Source organism: Hyaena hyaena, unplaced genomic scaffold (genome assembly GCF_003009895.1).
Source record: "Hyaena hyaena isolate Hyena2069 unplaced genomic scaffold, ASM300989v1 scaffold_3, whole genome shotgun sequence".
Taxonomy (NCBI): Eukaryota; Metazoa; Chordata; class Mammalia; order Carnivora; family Hyaenidae; genus Hyaena; species Hyaena hyaena.
This window is the reverse complement of record NW_024080635.1, coordinates 8,190,563-8,209,896: the sequence shown is the minus strand read 5'-3', so window position 1 is coordinate 8,209,896 and position 19,334 is coordinate 8,190,563. Positions and strand designations below refer to the sequence as shown.

The 19,334-nt window shown below is 49.8% G+C and overlaps 1 protein-coding gene across 1 annotated transcript in view; it reads left to right on the top strand.

The window, feature by feature from the left end:
• The window catches only part of NIPAL3 (NIPA like domain containing 3), a 48,684-nt gene extending 29,650 nt beyond the window's left edge, over positions 1–19,034 (top strand). Inside the window, exons 6-12 of the mRNA XM_039234032.1 lie at positions 1,010–1,155; positions 5,139–5,235; positions 7,704–7,839; positions 9,776–9,864; positions 11,173–11,236; positions 14,128–14,222; positions 18,640–19,034. Of these exons, the coding sequence (XP_039089963.1) occupies positions 1,010–1,155; positions 5,139–5,235; positions 7,704–7,839; positions 9,776–9,864; positions 11,173–11,236; positions 14,128–14,222; positions 18,640–18,839 (827 nt within the window). The 3' untranslated portion in view covers positions 18,840–19,034. The remainder of the gene's footprint in view (positions 1–1,009; positions 1,156–5,138; positions 5,236–7,703; positions 7,840–9,775; positions 9,865–11,172; positions 11,237–14,127; positions 14,223–18,639) is intronic.
• The last annotated feature ends 300 nt before the right edge of the window (positions 19,035–19,334 follow it).

Genomic DNA, 19,334 nt, shown 5'->3' with positions numbered 1-19,334 from the left:
CAGTATCAGAGTGGCTACCATGAAGGGAAAAAAAGAGGCAATCTTAGGCTCATACTTTCCCAGTGGGAGTGGGAATTGGTGCAACTGGTTTGGAGAGCCGTTTGACAGTCACCACTAGGCTGACCGTCTATGTACCCCATGACCCGGGAATGGCCACTCCTCATTTTACACCCAACAGAAATACGGACAACGTGTTTTCCAAATGGCATGCACAGGGATGCTTCTCGCCAGGTAATTTGCTGTAAGCAACACAGGAGAGCCCTCAAACACCCATCGGCAGCAGAATGGATAAATTGTGTCACACACCCTACCCGCCCCCCCCCCCCCCCCCCCCCCCACCTCACACCAGAATACAGACGAATCTCACAGGCTCGCAAACACGAATGTTGCATGAACCCAGGCACAAGAAAACATAGTGCGCGAGCCCAGGTGCACAGAGTACGAAACCAGGCTAGCGGTCGGCACTTGATAGAAGTCAAAGTTATATCCCGGGGCTGTGGTCCAGGGAGTAGAAGGAGACACAGGTGAGGAGGTGAGGATCTGGGTGCTGGTTACATGGGTGTGTTCACCCTGTGAGAATTCATTGAGCGCTCTTTTGTGTACTTGACACACCTCACTAAAATGTTTTAAACATTACATGTTACTTTTTTTTTTTTTTTTAAATACTTTTATTTATTTCTAGGAGAGAGAGAGACAGCATGAGCAGGGGAGGGTCAGAGAGAGAGGGAGACACAGACTCCGAAACAGGCTCCAGGCTCTGAGCTGGCAGTCAGCACAGAGCCTGACGCGGGGCTCGAACCGCTAACCGCGAGATCATGACCTAAGCGAAAGTCGGACGCTTAACCGACTAAGCCACCCAGGCGCCCCTACATGTTACTTTTTAAAATAACAACAAGGAGGATAATAAGAAAAACCAGAAATACAAGCAACAGCAGGTACCAGAGGCACATGCTGGCCAGAGGCCCGCACCCCTGCAGCAAGCCCTGTGACAGCCTCCCCCTCCCTGCAGGGCGCTACGTCTTGTCCTTCGTTGGCTGCGGTTTGGCCATTGTGGGCACCTACCTGCTGGTGACATTCGCCCCCAACAGCCATGAGAAGATGACAGGCGAGAACATCACCAGGCACCTCGTGAGCTGGCCTTTCCTCTTGTACATGGTAAGAGCAGCCATTGATCCTTCCACCCAAGATGGCAGGAGGGAGCATATAGTCCTAGACCCTGGACACCTGACCCTCCAGCAGTAGGGGATTTGAGTGAATCGTGACGTATTTCACAGCACCAAGGACCGTGCTTGTGGCAAGGATGTAGTCGACGGGAAATGCTGTTTTCACTTACGTCCTGCATAATGTCTGCATCTGCATATACAATATGATAATTTTAGTTTGTAGAGATAGTGTAGGTTTGTGTATAATGTATCTGTAAAGGACTAGATGGAGAAAGCGAACCTCTATCCGTAATTGTCTCGGAGAGCTGGAATTATGATTGAGTTTTCATTTCACCTTTGTCTTCATGCATCATCCAAAATGTCTCCAGTGAGCATTTAAGACTTTTAGGGCAAGAAAAACAGTTACAATTTTAAACCATCATAGAAATGCTACCTATTTTTTCCCAGAGTCACAGAGCTGCTCAAAGCTGCTAGAAACACAGGAGACACTGGAAACGGTCTCCTCAACCCCACACCCCAGTCACATCCCACGTTAGGGCCACAAAGAAACGAATTGAGGGAGCCTGTAAGGTATTTAAGGAAGCCGCCGGTGTAGATCCCTGTTCTATGCCAGGCAGGCACCGAGCTAAACACTTTTCTTGCGTACCATCTCAAATCCTCCCAGCAACCCTATAAGGCAGATGTTTGTCTCCCCATTCTCTGGAGGAGAAAACTGAGGCTGCAGGAGGTTAGCTGGCTGCTCAGAGTCCCACGAAGGCAGAGCTGGATTCAAAGTCGGGCTCCCTGGCCTCACGGACCACCCTCCTTCTCCACCACCCGCCGATGAAGATGCTAACTGTTTTTCCTCTGACACGAGCGGCCTGGGGCTGCTCTGCAGGCCTGAAACATCCCTTTTTCTTCGCTTGCTCCCAAGGCAGAGGAGTGATTTCCCCCAGTTGGGACCTGTCCCCTCCCCACCGTCAGCCAGCCCCAGCGTGCACCTGGCGGGTGCGGAGAAGCGGCTCGAGGACGGAGCCAAAGAACACCCCTCTGCAGGAAAGGCTTAACCCCAGAACACACTTTTCTCTTAGGGAGTCCTGGGCTCGGATCTGTCATGTGCTGTGTGACCATGGCCAAGTCACCTAACTGAAAGCTCCGCATCCTTCTGTGTACTCTGGTGGCAGTCGCTGCACCGGGGCAGGTGATGGGGAGACACGAGGTGGTGTGGCGGTCACCCGGCCCTTGGCAGACCCCCGGTGACCTGACCCGCTTGTCTTCCTTCCTTGTGTCCTCAGGGCATTGTTGCTGTAACTAAACTCAAGGGGTCACTGTTTGGGGTACATTAAATTGAACAGAACCCAAGGGAATGTTGCAAGCAAAGACCTTTTATTACTTTTCACAAGTAAAGAGAAAGGGAGGGGGGATAGTTCTGGAAGCACTGCCTCCCCATGGGGTTAGGGCAGGAAGCTTTTATGCAGTGTGCTGGAGGCCAAGGGCAGGGAGCTGGCTACATCAAGGAACGGATACATTTTCTGTGTCTTAGGTACTTTGGTTCAACTGCGCAGGCTTAGCTTGTCAAGGTGCTAGTGCATACATTGTAGGTTCAAAAAAATGGCAGAAAACCCCACCCACAGGGGGAGATCTTAGCATCAGGATGAGTGAAAGGTAACTTTAGGGCAACTCAGGGGCTTCTGTGCAGGCACTGGTCTCCAGCATGGCTCGAACGGGCTCCCTCGAGGGGGACCTATCTCGTGGAGTTCCCAGCCGTGACCTCTCCTTGATGGCAGCGGCTTCTTTCCCTGCTTTTATCCCTGCCCCCTCTCTCTCCCGCTGATGGATTTCAGTCCCCTGATGTGAGCAAGTCTGTTGCATCCCAGCGCTGCCAGCTAGAGAGGTTTGGCCCAAGGCAGTAAATATTCTCTGAGTATCTGCTGCGTGCCATACGCGGTGTGTGTAAGGCCGACTGTAGGCACACTTGTGAGCAGAGCAGGATACTCAGAGTTGGTAGAGTTTTCCAGTCCCTTGTACACCTGAAGCTAATGTGTCAACTATAATTCCGTAAAAAGAGAAAGGAGGCAGGGTGCCTGGGTGGCTCAGTCAGTTAAGCGTCTGACTTCGGCTCAGGTCATGATCTCACGGTTTGTGGATTCAAGCCCTGCGTTGGGCTCTGTGCTGACAGCTCAGAGCCTGGAGCCTGCTTCTGATTCTGTGTCTCCCTCTCTCTCTGCCCCGCCCCATGCTTGCTCGCTCTCTCTCTCAAAAATAAATAAACATTAAAAAAAATTTTTTTTAGGAGCTCTTTAAAAAAAAGAAAGAAAGGAAGCATGGAGACAGACATGTTCCAGGGGCATGCACACAGCATCTCACAGTAGAGCCCCAAGCGCTGTACCAGCAAGCATTTCAGCCTCATGAGGAATGGCTGGAAAACTGGGCACCCTGAGAGCACGCACGATGCTCAGGAATGTTGATGAGTAAATGCATCTGCTTGAGGGTGTATTCTGCAGCAATTAAATATAATTATGACAATTCCATAAAATACAAGGATTGTTTTTGGTAACTAAAAACAGCCTGGTACAAAATTGTGCACAGGCTCTGATGGCAAGTAGATAAAATATGTATTTGCTGCAACAAAGTCAGGAAGAAACAGGAAAATGAAAACAGCTGGGTTGTTGGGGTTTTTTTTTTTAATGGTCTGTCATTATGAGGAATTTAAAAATTTTTCGAAATGCCCACTAATGGTTCTGCATTGCTTTTTATGATAGATAAACTTTGTAGGCAAACGGAGCCAGCCACCCACCGTCAAAGTTGTCTGCTTTCATTTTGCGGCATGCCGGGGCTGGCCTGACTTCTTGGGAAAAGATTGCCAAGTGTCTGGGTCCCCAAGGAGTAGAAAGGACAAGTTGTTGAGGTAGCCACTCCCACTTTAGACCGGCATGTCTGGTAGGGAGATTCTACTGCCTGAGCGCCTTCTACACCCTAGGTGCTAGGCCTCTTGCATCCAGAAGTGCAGCCTAGTGGGATAGCACACAGGCCTTCGAGCCAGACTGCCCAGGTTCAAATCCTGGCTCGGCCATTCCATTAGCCCAGTGCTGTGATAGTGCCCACTTCCCAGAATTATTGTGCTGATGTAACAACCTTAGTGTAAGCACAGCGTTTCTGGTGTATTTATGAGCCCATGACGTATCCACAATGATTATGGCCTTAGAAAGCAAGAACCATCATGGCTATTTCACAGACGAGGTCATTGATGCTCGCAGATGCTAAGTGACTTGCCCACGGTCACACAACTATTTTAGAAGCAGATCCAGTTTCAAACTTGGGCCTCCCTGACTCCAGTCCTCCTCTTTCTACCCACCAGGCCACACGCATTGGAGGCTTGCTTAGGGGACAGGGGCACGTACACTTAAGCCAAAGGTTCTACTTCAACCAAAGAGCTCTTCTCCCTCAGTGAACACGTGTCTCCCTCCTTGTTCTTTTTCTTTTTTTTTAATTTTTTTAATGTTTATTTATTTTTGAGAACGAGACAGAGTGTGAGACAAGGAGGGGCAGAGAGAGAGAGAGAGAAAGGGACACAGAATCCAAAGCAGGCTCCAGGCTCCAAGCTGTCAGCACAGAGCCCGACGCGGGGCTCGAGCTCACAAACCATGAGATCATGACCTGAGTCGAAGTCAGATACTTAACCGACTGAGCCCCTCAGGCTCTGCCAGGGTCACCCTCTTTGACGCACCTTTGGTTTTAATGGGGTTTCCCAGTGCACCCCCCAAGCCCTGAGCGAACCCCTCATCTGTGTTACCCAGGGGGTAGAGATCCCCTCAGAGCCCCTCCCGTTTCCACGGGGTGTATATCAGCAGTTTGGGAAGTGCTGGGTGTTGCGATCCCCGTCATCCCTGAGGGTCGGTGACTTTACTGACGCCAGCAGCCCAGCAGGGCCCCCACCCCCCCCGGGTTCTCCCACGTCCACGGCCCTGCTGACCTCCCCGCCCGCTTACTCCGCAGCTTGTGGAGATCATTCTGTTCTGCCTGCTGCTCTACTTCTACAAGGAGAGGAACGCCAACAGCATCGTCGTCATTCTCCTCCTGGTGGCCTTGCTCGGTAAGTGGCGGGCTGCGTGCTTGGGTTTTGCCACCATCAGGTAGCACCACAGGGTCCCTGCTAAGTGCAGGTGGCTTCCGTTGGTTCGGTCACGCTGCTGTGAGTGTGTTCACGGTTCTCGCTTTGAGACCAGGAGTCCCCTAAGTGCCAGGAACGGCACCGGGGAGAGAGTCACAGGGGAGAACAAGACAGACACACCCACGCCCTCAGGAGGCCTCCGTTCCAAAGGGAGGAGGTGTTAGTAACCAGGTAGACAAACGCATAGATCCTGGAGAAGGCCTGGGCCATGGTCATCACAGTGAAGAAGACGACAGCGGGGTCGGGGGAGGGGTGTTAAGGGGTTATTTCAGAGAAGTCAGAGGCAGGCTCCAGGCTGCATCCTCAGGGCTTCGCGTAAGCCTGTCGGGCTGGGAATGAGGGCCAGATTCAAAAGCAGGACTTGATGTTGCTCTCTCGCCTGGTTCTTTCCTTTGGGAGCGATGGATGCAATGTGGGAAGTGGCTCCTGAGTCACACTGGGGCAAGGCCGGCCCCACATAGAGTGTGATATCGGGCATGGGAAGTTCCCCGGCTTCCAGGGGAAGGAGAAGGGGGTGGCAGATGGGAAGCCCGCCTGCTGCGTCCTGGGGACTCTGTGGCCTCAGGCTGGTCACTCCCTCCTGTTGAAGCCGCCCTGTCCTCTAAAAATAGGCCTGGGAAAACACCCACATCTCAGGGGGCCGAGCAGGGGCACATGGACCAGCACAAGTGCCCGAGACCAGGTGCCGCCCTTCTGTCCTTCCCACATCGGAGCCTCCACACCAGTCACGCGCCTTCAGCCACACAGATAGGGGCCACCAGAGGCCACGGTTGCAGCATTTTTTTTTTTAAACAGCTTTATTGAGCTATAATTTACCCACCATCAAATCCACCTATTTGAAGTATACGACATAAACGGAATCCCATAACGTGTGGCTTTTTGTGGCTAGCACTTTCCACTGAGCGTGTGTGTGTCTATGCGGAAACTTACAGCAGGGGTCCCCTCCCTGGTGATCTTGTTTGCAAGATTGGAAGCTCAGGGTCCCCAAATGTTCTCTCTGATGAGTTGGAAGGCCAGAAGGTTCTAAGGCACATTGGCCGCTCTCCCTGGGTCCCCTCCTCACTAAGAAGGACAAGAAAGTGCTGGTCCTCACTGGCTGCTGGTGTTTGAAAACCATCATCTAGGAGGCTCCAGAAGCCACTGTGTTTGGTGGGTTGTTAGCAAGCAGGCAAATGAGTTGAAGCCAAGAAAGCTGGGAAAGCAGAGCATCTCAGTCAGAATAAAGGGCTTCATTTGTACCCGTACTTGGCAGTGGTTTCTTCTCACTCCTGCTTTGATGGGGGGGATCTGACAGTTTACAGTCAGCAGTCATTTCTGCACCACGGGGTAAAGCAGTGGCCTCCACAGTGAGGTGAGCAGCGAGTGATACCTCCTGCCGCTGTTTTATGACATAAATACCACAGAAGGACAGTGGTATGTGGGTATCACTTTAAAACACACAAACATGGGGGCGCCTGGGTGGCTTAGTCGGTTAAGCGTCCGACTTTCGCTCAGGTCATGATCTCGCGGTTCGTGGGTTCGAGCCCCGCGTCGGGCTCTGTGCTGACTGCCAGCTCAGAGCCTGGAGCCTGCTTCAGTCTGTGACTCCCTCTTTCTCTGACCCTCCCCTGCTCACGCTGTCTCGCTCTCTCCTAGAAATAAATAAAAATATTAAAAAAAAAAAACAAAAAAACACACAAACATGTATTATTGGAAAAGTAAGTGCACACACGCAGGAGTACAATTCCAAACCATTCAGAGACCTCTAATCAAATGTTTTTTTAAAATACAAGCCAGAGGGGGGCACCTGGGTGGCTCAGCCGGTTGAACATCCGACTTTGGCTTAGCTCATGATCTCACTGTTCGTGGGTTCAAGCCCTGCGTCGGGCTCTGTGCCGACGGCTGAGAGCCTGGAGCCTGCTTCGGATCCTGTGTCTCCCTCTCTCTCTCTGCCCCTTCCCTGCTCATGCTCTATCTCTCTCAAAAATAAACTTTTAAAAATAAAAATAAATAAAATACAAATGAATATGCATTAAAAAAACAAATAGAGCTCTTTGCACACCACGGTTTTTTCCCCCGTGATTGCCATGAGAAGGAGACTCAGAGGAAGTTCATTTATCCAAAGAGTGTCTTGACCTCCTACCCGTGTTGCAAGGGCAGCACCGCTTCTCGCGTTCAGAGACTTAGTGCCCTTTCTTGCTGGAGTTTGAAAATGACATCTGCAGATGCCTGTTGCTCTCCTGCTTTATTCTCTTCTTGAGACATAGCGGCACAGATAGGGCAGCTCGTGATCCGAGGCAAATGGCGTCTTCTCCCCACGTGGGCCCCAGTGCTCCAGGTTTTCCGCCAAGTCCTTTGGGGTCATAAACTGGCCATGACTCCCTGCATCCGTCCCTGCTCACCTTCTGCAGGCTCAATGACAGTGGTGACCGTGAAGGCCGTGGCTGGGATGCTGGTCCTGTCCATCCAGGGCAACCTGCAGCTGGACTACCCCATCTTCTACGTGATGTTCGTGTGCATGGTGGCAACCGCTGTCTACCAAGCCGCGTGAGTTGCACACCCTTTGCCTGCTGGGCTCCTCCACGCAGGGCTCTTCCATGTGCGGGGCCTGATCTCACTTGCTGTGGAAGCTGTAGGGAAGGTGGAACGGTCCACACAGCCTGTGGCCAGGGCCCCGCAGCTGCTCTGGAGGGAGGGGTCGCTGATTGGCTGAGCTGCCCCGTGGTGGTGCGGGGCTCCGTGCTGCCAGGCCAGGCGGGGATGTGGTTTTCCCTCTGCCTCGAAATGGGCGAGATGTGTGATCAGAGGTAGCACAGGCAGGCGTCTGCCTCACACACAGGCTCTAGAAGAAGCTGTGCAGCCCCCACGAGGCACCTGGCTGTCTGCTAGGTGGGAAACAGAAAGTTGCCCTTTCTGGGCCTCAAGAAATCTTCCCCAGGGAGTGAGTTGATCATGTCTCCCTCGGAAGGGTGGTCCTGAGCATAGCCTGGGTCTTGTTCACGTCTGGTCTGAGACCTGGGGCTCAGCAAAGGGCGTGGCACGGCCTGGGGACAGGATTCGGTGCAGGGCGGGGCCTTTTCCTCAGCTGCTCTAGGATCAGATTCCTTGTCCACAAGTGAGGATAACACCCGCCCTTCCCAAAGAGAATCGCACAGAGCTCTCAGTACCGTCCCCAGAATAACATCCAGAAAACCTCAGCCTCCTGTATGATCATGAGGACTATGACTATGTCGATCACTTCTTAATGTTTATTTATTCATTTTGAGAGAGAAAGAGGGATAGAGAGTGAGCAGGGGAGGGACAGAGAGAGAGGGAGAGAGGGAGAGAGAGATTCCCAAACATTCCAAGCTGACAGCATGGAGCCCACCTGGGGCTCGAACCCATGAACCATGATATCATGACCTGAGCCGAAACCAAGAGTCTGATGCTTAACCAACTGAGCCACCCAGGTGCCCCTATTATGTCCATTATTACTTAGTCCTACTACAGAGATTCTAGTCATTACCCCTGAGCCCACCCAGCTCCAGGCTCTGTGCTGAGCACCCCACATTTCCAGAGAGGAATCCAATGCCCCCTGCCCCCACCAAGGGCCTACTGTGTGCCAGGCGGGTCTTCGCACAGAGGCAAGAGCAATAGTCACTGTCCTCAGAGCACTCCCAGCCCTTGGGGGGGGGGGGGGGCGGGGCAGGGCAGCCGCGCAAACGGAAGAGAATAGTTGAGTGCCACGCAAAGAATGGACAAAGAATATATTCCGAGATGAGGGAGTGTTCGTACTAGACGGAGAGGTTAGGAATGATTCTAATTTCTCTCTCTTCTTCCTGCACTTACTGCAGTGAGCGCCTTATTTTTTCATTAAGAAGAACATTTGTTTTAAATAAATAATTACCGGGGCTCCTGGGTGGTTCAGGCGATTGAGCGTCCGACCTCAGCTCAGGTCATGATCTCACAGCTCATGGGTTCAAGCCCTGCATCGGGCTCTGGGCTGACAGCTCGGAGCCTGGAGCCTGCTTTGGATTCTGTGTCTCCCTCTGTGCCTCTCCCCCGCTCACATGTCTCTCTCTCTCTCTCTTTCAAATATAAACATTTTTTAAAAAGTAAAAAATAATTACAGCAAAAGGCAGAATGTGCTAAGTGCTGTAAAAGTTTATTGGACTATTTACAAGGACAGAAGTGGCTCTTTTTAGCGGGGTGGGGTTGCCGGCGGCACCGGTGGGAGGAGAAGGGCGTTTCGGGTGTCGAGAACCGTGCGGTCAGAGGTATGAGACCCAGAAGGCATGGCCCACTTGGGGAACGGGATTGTCTAGGGGACAAATGGGAACAAAGCAGGGACCCCAGAGTAGAGAGGCCCAAGGATGGCGTCTTTGTAAACCCAAGGGGTGTTCCTTTGTGCGCCACCTTCTTTTCTCAATCGGAGCCCGCTGTTGTCGGCTCTCACCTCGGCCTTCCTGACATGCCCACTGACCAGAGTGCTCTTGTGTTGAAGGTTTCTCAGTCAAGCCTCACAGATGTACGACTCCTCTTTGATCGCCAGCGTGGGCTACATTCTGTCCACGACCATTGCTATCACAGCAGGTGAGGATGGTGATGGCTAGATTTCTGGATTTCTGTCTCCCACCTTTGCTGCAGGAACATTAGCCCGGGGGGGGGGGGGGGGGGCAGGAGCTGCTGACTTGCTCCACCTCTTGGAGCTGTATATGACTTCATAGAGAAAAGTGCAGGATTTCGAGCTAGAGGGACCTGGGTGTACAGACACAGAGCTGGGTGGCTCTAGGAAAATCGCTTAACCTCTCTGAGCCTCAGTTCCACATTTATAAAATGGGAATAACACTCCCCTCCTAGAATTGAAATATATACAGTCTGCACTTTGTTATAGCTAAAACAAGGTTTCTTTAGCAGTGTTTGCCATCGTCTGCTAGCTCCACTAAGCGATCGCAGATTTCTTCTCTATAATTTTGAGAGATCATGACTGAATGAAGCATCTGTAATGTAATAGGTGCTGAGTAAGCTGTCATCGTTTTTAGATTCCTCCTTTTCTTTTACTCCACCCCTACTTCTTCATCTTTCTGAAAGGGGGCTTCGGAGGCTGGGAGCACATCAAGGTGTGTTTGTGTTTAAGGGGCAAGTGTGCCAAGTCCTGCTCACCGCAATGGGAACAGGGTAGGCACATGGCCCGCCAGGGCCTGCGCTGTAAGCTGTACCCACGACCCTGAGAGGCGTTGACCCAGAGCAGCCAGAAAGCAAACCCAAGGCACCAACTTAGGACATGGTCAAGAACTTGGGTCAGGTCAAGGTTGAGAGGAATAGCCAACAGCATGATCAGAAGCTGGTCAGGAATCAGGAGCTCAGGAACACAACACGAAGCCCATGGAGGTGGTCCAGACAGAGGCAGGCTGCAGGGCAGGTGAGGGTGACAGTCCCAGGGCTGGTGTGGGGGCGGGGGGGGGGGGGGGGGGGGGGGGAGAGCCTACAGGCCTGCCCCCTGCTGGCCGCGTGACGTCAGAGAGCTCTGACAGCTTAACACGAGCCTTGCCTTTCCCTCTTAAGAAAGACAGGGGAAGGGAATGTATAAAAACTAACAAAGGTGACAAAGGTCATCTGTAGTTTAGTTTATAGTGTATTTAACTGGGGACACTGGGTGCCGTGGCCATGAGAACCCTGCAGAAAAGCAAGATGGGGATACGAGGAGCGCAGGAGAAACAGAAGACAACCTGTCCCCCCAAATGGCTTTTATTTGGCTCTTCTAACATTTATGCTGCTGGTCATCATGCTTCTGATCACTCTGGTTCCCTGCAGGGAGGAGGTTAGCCAGATCCTAGACAGACTGGCGAGAAGGTGATTTGAAAACAGCTCACCTGTATTTTCTATTATCTGCTGCTCCAGGCGCAGTGTTTTACCTGGACTTCATCGGGGAGGATGCGCTACACATCTGTATGTTTTCACTGGGGTGAGTTACGTCCTGAGGCGTGGCCCAGGGACACAGAACTCCAGGCAGGTTGCCTCTGTGTCCCCATTCTCAAGCAATCCTTTTGAGCCCAGGGGGCAGCCAGGACCTGGGGCTTTGTCCTCCAGAGGTGAGGCTCTTACTCCCTGAAGGGCTTTATCTCTTTCCCGCGTCTTCTCTTTTGGGCTTTAATCTCCTTGTCATTTTGAAAATATCCCATTTTGACACGTGAAAAGACTCTCAGCGTCACCCCAGATCACAAAAATGCATTTTTTTAAGTTTATTTTTTGAGGGGAGAGGGAGGGGAGGAGAGAGGGAGAGAGAATCCCAAGTAGGTTCCACTCCGTGCAGAGCCTGACATGGAGCTCAATCCCATGACCATGAGATCATGACCTGAGCCTATATCAAGAATCAGATGCTTCACTGACTGAGCCACCCAGGTGCCCCAGAAATGCATTTTGAAGCCACATGAGATGCCATCAGTTTGCAAAAAGTAACAGGATTACTAATATCCATGGGGGCAAGAGGATGAGGAGGTCAGCTCTCTGCCATGCTGAGAGGATTCTTTAAAATATTTTTTTAAATGTTTATTTATTTTTGAGAAAGAGAGAGGCAGAGAGAGAGAGAGAAAGAGAGAGCAAGCTGATAAAGGCAGAGAGGGAGGAAGACACAGAATCCGAAGCAGGCTCCAGGCTCCAAGCTGTCAGCACAGAGCCCAACGTGGGGCTCGAACCCACAAACCATGAGATCATGACCTGAGCCAAAGTCAGAGGTCTAACCGACTGAGCCACCCAGGCACCCCAACGCCGAGAGGATTTTTAATGCCAGAGGACAATTTGGCAACGTCCATAAGAATTGTAAATGAGCATTGTTTGATGCAACATTTCATTTCTGATCATTTACCTTGGAAAAATAATCGAAATGGGATGCAAAGACACATGTATGAGGCTGTTTTTTGGTTAAAACGTTAATTGTAGAAGGAAAAAATGGAAGTAGCCTAAATGCCCAGCAGTAGAACACCGGTTAAATAAATTATGGTATATCCATACAATAAAGTACCATGCCGCCATTTTGAAAAATGAAGGCCTGTCTATAGGTACTGACCTAGAACCATGTCTAGGATACATTTAATGGAAAAAATTACACATTTTTAAATGTATAGTCTATCCTATGATTGAGCAGCTCCACATCTAGGTATATACCCAAATGAAATGCGTACACATATTGGCAGAATGACTTGTACCTGAATGTCTATAGTAGCTTTATTCATCATATGTCCACATGGATACAACCCAAATGTCTAGACACAGGAGAGTGGAAAGCAAATGATATAGTATATTAAGACAATGGATTCAATATAACAGTTAAAAACAATGAACTACTAATATATGCAATAAGTTGAGTGAACCTTAAAAACATTTATCCAGCAGGGGCGCCTGGGTGGCTCAGTCATTGAGTGCCTGACTCTTGATTTCAGCTCAGGTCATGATCCAAGGGTCGTGGGATCAAGTCTCACTTCGAGTTCCACACTGAGCATGAAGCCTACTTAAGATCCTCTGTCTGTCTCTCTCTCTCTCCCCCTGCTCTACTCACATTCTCTCTCTCTCTAAAACTAAAAAAAAAAAAAAAAAAAAAAAAGAAAGAGCAGGACACCTGGGTGGCTCAGTCAGTTGAGCATCTGACTTTGGCTTAGGTCATGATCTCACAGTTTCTGGGTTCAAGCCCCACGTCAGGTTCTGTGCTGACAGCTCGGAGCCTGGAGCCTGCTTCTGGTTCTGTGTCTCCCTCTCTCTCTGCCCCTCCCCATCTTGTGCTCTGTCTCTCTCTCTCAAAAATAAATAAACAATAAATAAATAAATAATGAAAAGTTTATGGAAGAAACCAGACAGAATACATACACACTTTATGATTTAACTTACAAAAAGTTCAAGAACAGGCAAATCAAGTTTTGGGTGATAGAGGAGGTCAGAACAGTGGCTTCCTCTGCAGGGTTAGCATGGATTGGAAGGGGCAGGGTTAGCATGGATTAGAAGGCGCATCAGGAAACTTCCTGGGGTGGAGGCGAGGGAAATGTCTCCTCTCTGGGCCTACGTGGAGATCACACAAGTGTCCACACAGGCAAAATTCATCTAGGCTACGTGCATTTAGCATATGTGCGTTTTACCACATGTAAATCACACCTCAGATTTTAGAAAGTGTGTTTATTTATCTAAACTCTAGGGAAAAGGAAAAGACTCTAGAAGAATCTACACCTGCCTGGGGTGGGGGAGATCAGGGGGAGATCAGGGACTTTTGAACTTTTTCTTTCTCTCCTGTATTGATTGAATTTAGGCCACAAACAATTTTTTTTAATTTAAAAAAATATCTTTTGGGGCGCCTGGATGGCTCAGTCAATTAGGCGTCTGGCTTCAGCTCAGGTCATGATCTTCACAGTTTGAGAGTTCGGGCCCCTCATTGAGCTCTGTGCTAACAGCTCAGAGCCTGGAGCCTGCTGCAGATTCTGTGTCTCCCTCTCTCTCTACCCCTCCCCCACTCACACTGCCTCTCTCTGTCTCAAAAATAAATAAACATTAAAAAAAATAAAATTAAAAAATTAAAAAAATGTATCTTTTCAGGGGAGGTTCTAAGATGCAAGCTAAATGAATTGGAAGAAGTTTTGCCCCGCAGAGTCTCATTTATCCTGCTTGATGCCAAGCGCAGGGCGTGTGAGGCTGTTTATCTCTCATCTGCTCCCCGCCCGACTCAGGCCCCCGAGCCTCCCTGTATTCAGCAGCAAGCCCCCTTCTGCAACCTGCGACCCTCTCTTTCCCTTTCCCCCATCACCTGGGTGTGAAAAGAGCCCTCCCAACCTCACTGCCACCTTTTTTCTCTCCCTCCCTTGTCTCTGTTCTCAGGTGCCTCATCGCATTCTTGGGTGTCTTCTTAATCACCCGCAACAGGAAGAAGGCCATTCCGTTTGAGCCCTATATTTCCATGGATGCCATGCCAGGTAACGCTAAAATCCCATATGTCCAGCTGGCCAGCCCATCCATAGAGAATGGCTGCTACTTCCTGTTTAAAAAGAGACGACTATCTGCTAGGTTTGGTACAGGGAAGATGTGCTGTGCCGTTACGGTGTGACTGTCTCTCTCTTTCTCTCTCTCTCTCTCTCTCTCTCTCTCTCTTTTTAAATCTCGCTGTGCCAAATAGGACGCAATGGTTGAGACGCCTCAGTTGGTTTTGAGCCCATCTCGCCAGTTCCCATGTCTATTTTGGGATCTCTTAAAGACAATCCGAATTCACACTGGATAGAATTACGATCTGTCCATCAGGCTACATAACCTGTGAAAGGAAAAATCCACTCACCCCGTTGGAATAGAATGACCAGAGAAGAGAAAGGATATAGGATGAATGAAATTCAAATACTATAACCTTGCTCCTTAGATTCCACGAGCGAATGGATTGTTCTGGAAAGCCTAGTTCCCCAGGGAGCTGGGGGTTCACACTGAGAAGCAGAAGCTCAGATGTGTGTAGTCCGTGACAGCAATAAGTGTGTGAATCAGCAGGGCACTGCACAGAAGGGAGCCGTGGGGGCTGTTGAGAGCTGGGGTGTTCCCGCCCAGCCTCTGCAGAGACCCAGGTGAGAAAAGTTAAGACCCCAGGCCAGCCCCATCCAGGTTTGCTGACCCAAGTTCTGGAGGTTGCCAGTGACCACTTGCTTTCACTCTTTAACTCAAAATAATTTTTATTTTAGATATAATGATGGAACTCTTTCCAGACCATAATCCCCACCCTTTACTAAGACAGTTTAATGAAGCCTAATGAAGGGGCGCCTGAGTGACTCACTCAGTTAAGCGTCCAACTCTTGATTTTGGCTTAGGTCCTAATCTCACGGCTCATAGCATCAAGCCCCGAGTTGGGTTCTGTGCTGACAGCTCGGAGCTGGCTTGAGATTCTCTCCCTCCCTCCCTCTCTGCCCCACCCTGGATCACATGCTCTCTTTCTCTCTCAAAATAAATAAATAAACATTAAAAAAAAAAAAACTTCTTAAAAAGACTGCCTAATGAACAGACTATAACCACACTGAAGGCATACATTAGTGCTTAATAAAGGACTCGGGGATCCGGGTGTAGTCTCAGGGCTGACTGAGGTGCCCCTGCTTGAAATGGCCCCAAGGTCTACATGTCTTCTATTATTTCCTCCTCTCTTGCTCTCAAGCTGTCGTCTGTCATTCATGCTGTTAGCAGCCTGCCTGTGTATAGCAACTCTGGGTCAAACTTCTCATTTGACCCAATGTGCTAGAATTGTATATAAAATTAAAATAAACAAGCTCTGAGTTTGGGGCCTTACGTTTTCTCCTAGGAGTTAAGTGCATGAGCTTTATTTAGTGCATGGACTTTGAAAACATCTAATCTGGCTGCTCAGATGCCTTTTTTGCTTACTTCCTTGTTTCTCGGCTGTGTCCCGGATAGATGAGGGCGCTGGATAGCTGAATTCCAGATAGGTGAGGTGTCAACTCTGTGTGTGTGCAAGTATGTGTATGTATATGTGTGTTTGTGTGTTTACAAACTGTGTATGTGTATATATCTACATGCATATTTGTATATGCATATATGCAGATGTATTTCCTAGTGGAAAACTAGAAGGTAACCTAAGGTAATCTTAGCTATCCACCTTCTGTGGTCTGTTTGTGGATGTGGCTCTCGGCTTCCTCTTTGTATTTTGTGACGGGTGGGAAGTCAGAGGTTGATGAAAGGCGACCGTGCCCTGTTGCTGTAGCACATCGGACCCTTCAGAGTAGATGTGTTCATCTACCCCACGAAGACAGGGCTTGGAGTTGGGCTTGGAGTTCAGGTGGCCTGGATTCAAATCCCAGCTCTGCACCCACCCACTCTGTGACCTTGGGCATGTCCTTGGATGTCCCAAGGCCTCTGACCTTGTAAATTGGGATTCCTTCTCTCGGGGTGGTGGAATCATATGTGAAAGGCTCCCTTGCACAGTGTCTGGGATTGGGTAGATGCCTGGTTCAATTTGGTTTCACTTCCCTTTTGCTTGAAAAAAACCCTTGAAAATTTCAAACACATGTTTAACCTGATGTGAGGTAGAACATGACAAATAAAACTGCTTTATTTAAAAAAAAAAAAAAAGAAAGGAGGGCACTGGCTGGCTCAAGCCACTCTTGATCTCGGATTCGTGAGTTCGAGCCCCATACTGGGTGTCAAGATTACTCAAATTTTAATACCTTTAAAAATAAATTAGTTAATTCATTAAAATTAAAAAATAAAATAAAACAGCTTAAACCCAGTGACTTTCCTAGCTGCCTGTACTCCCCGGTCAGCATCAGAGCCTTGCATTTGGCTTACCTAGACTGACATCTTCACAACAACCAGTAGCCAGGGTGCCAGAGGCATTCACTTCCTAAAACTGCACCACATGTCACAATTGATAGAGGGTTTAAATAATTCTAGAGCCAGAAAGAGTTCTAAAAAAGGTAAAAGGAAAAAAGCAGCCCCTGACAGCCGGGAGCCGGCCTGGCACTCACCACTGGACCTTGGCACTCCCTAGCCGAAAACAGACACTTTCACATCACGTCAGCGTCCAACACAGTCGCTCCAAACAGGGAGATCAAGATGCAGACAGGAGCACTCCACTCTCATGTACGAACACGGTCCCACCCACAGATGACTGACCACCCACCTAACACGAGTGACTGCTGCCTCCTTACCAATCACGTTAGTTTCAATACCACCTTCTTCCGGCCTAGAGAAGAATTATTAAGATCCCCGATTATAGAATCAGTCCCACTTCCCGACAGTATCGAATCCAAAGCAAATCCTTGCTTCCTTAAAAATCCTCCCCCAAATCGCCTAACACAAATCTAAGTTCTGGAAGTCATTTCTAGCACTGACTGAGCCGTCTCACAGTCCCCCATGGTCCCTCATTGCCAGAAATCAATAAACCCACAAGTGCTGGACTATGAGTGTAGTCCTGGTGCTCTTTTAGCTGAAGAACATTGACAAAATCCAAAGCTAACCTGTGCCTGGTAAGTGAACCCTTTTCCCTAGGGAACAGGCACCCCGTCAGCTCTTCCCAAGCCCCCCACACAAATTCAAACCACAGCCTCTTCGACTGTACTCTTCAGACGACCGTCAGCTAAGGCTTGTGCCCTGTGAAAGCAAAAGGGCCTTCCGCAGACAGAGTCTTCCCCGGCCATTCACAGAGTGGACCGGAGCAGACAGAAGCACGGGCTGTGGTGTCAGATCCCAGCTGTGTGACCTCGGGACCTTGGAATCTATGTTCTTATCCGGATGAGGAGGATAGGATTGGGGGGACGGGGGCGGGGAGTATTAAGTGGAAGTGCACGGGGCGGCCACACAGCATTCCAGTTAAGAGTGTGGGCTTCAGCGCTCAAACCACCTGAGTTTAAGCCCTAATGCTGCCACTTGCCAGCTTTGTGACCTCAAGCAAGTTACATAACGTCTAACTGTCCCGTTGTCCTCATGGGTAGTTGTGAGGATCAGATGAGATAAAAGTTTTCACCTGTTTAGAGGAGTGTCTGCCAGCATTTCAAGGCTCAGTACACATTAGCTATTCTCAGGCTCGCTGTGGTTACTGTTGTGATGTAAAGCGCTTAGCCCAGAGCCTGGGCATAGTCGGGAGTCTGGCACCTGCTGTTATTGTTTTCAGAGTTTCATGGAGGACACTTTGAGTAGGGTTTGACAGCCTAGCAGTTAGAGAATTTGAAGTCTTGCTTCCCAGGCCAGGAAGAGAGTTGCGCTCCAAGGCCAGGTCCCACCTGATGTAGGAAGTGGAGAATAAGGCTAATGGAATTAATAAGTAAAGGCTTTGTTCTCAACTGTAAGAAGAAACCCAACATGAATATGTGCCCAGAAACACTAGGCAGAATGACCCTGCCCTCTATGCAAATCAGGGAGGTTAAACGTTCAAGGTCAGAACTCTCCTTCTACCTGTCACGATGCATCTGTCCCCGCCATGTGTCCACGACACGGAAGTTACCCTCCCTCTTCTCCCACCAGGGATAATGAATTGTGCTGGATCTGATTTCATTCAGCAGAAAAGTATTGGCATCTACCATGTCCGAAGCACATGCTGGCTCTGCTCCCCCTGGGGCCCAAACACATGTCCCCGCCTCAAGCTAGGCCAGCCCATGGTCTCTCTTGACAGTGGCTGGTCTTGTGTGCATTCTTTCCTGGCGATTCGCCCCTTGTTGCTTAGCAACCGTAATATTTCTAGCATATATTTCTGGGTGTTCTTTTTTCGATCGAAGGCATTCAGGAAATTGGCGATGCACGTGATTAGCGCCCGAGCACTATAATTAGCCCGTGGTGGGGTGAAGGACGATGCAGTCTCCTTTGCGCCCCCCACCCCTTACCACTCAATGATGTGGAGAATGGATTTCATTTCAGGTATGCAAAACATGCATGACAAGGGAATGACGGTTCAGCCCGACCTCAAAGCTTCTTTTTCCTACGGGGCCCTGGAAAACAACGACAACATTTCTGAGATCTGCGCTCCCGCCACGCTTCCGGTCATGCAAGAAGAACACAGCTCCGGGGCTGCCTCTGGAGTACCCTACCGAGTCCTAGAACACACCAAGAAGGAATGAGCCCCCCTAGAAGGAGTGGCTCTCCTTCCTTCCCTGTATAACTTCTCAAGCCCTGCCATAGCTGTTCAACCCTGAATTCTAAAGTTCGCCTTTGGAGTCTTTTTTTCCTTTTTTTTTTTTTTAACCGAGAACTCTCCGGAAGGGGATCTCGAAGGGCCTTTGTCTCTGACAAAGAATACATGTTCTTGGCTTGGAGATTCCGGAGGACCAAGGTGGGGGGCTTGGGGGATGAAAGCAGTTTTGGGGGGGGCTGCAGATTTCAGACTCTGCCCAGTTCTGCCCACCAGGTTGGGAGTTAGCTGAGCGGCCACGTTCCTCAGAGCTGAAACAAGACAGATTCTGCTCTCGCTTTTCCACGTTGAAGGAAAGGCTGGAGACCCCTGAGTCTAGTCTTCCCTTGCCTGACCTTCCCCATCCCACACACGATTCCATATTTTCAATAACATTTGCGTTGTCTTCACCTGGTATAGCGGGCCAGCCCAGGACCCTTCTGTC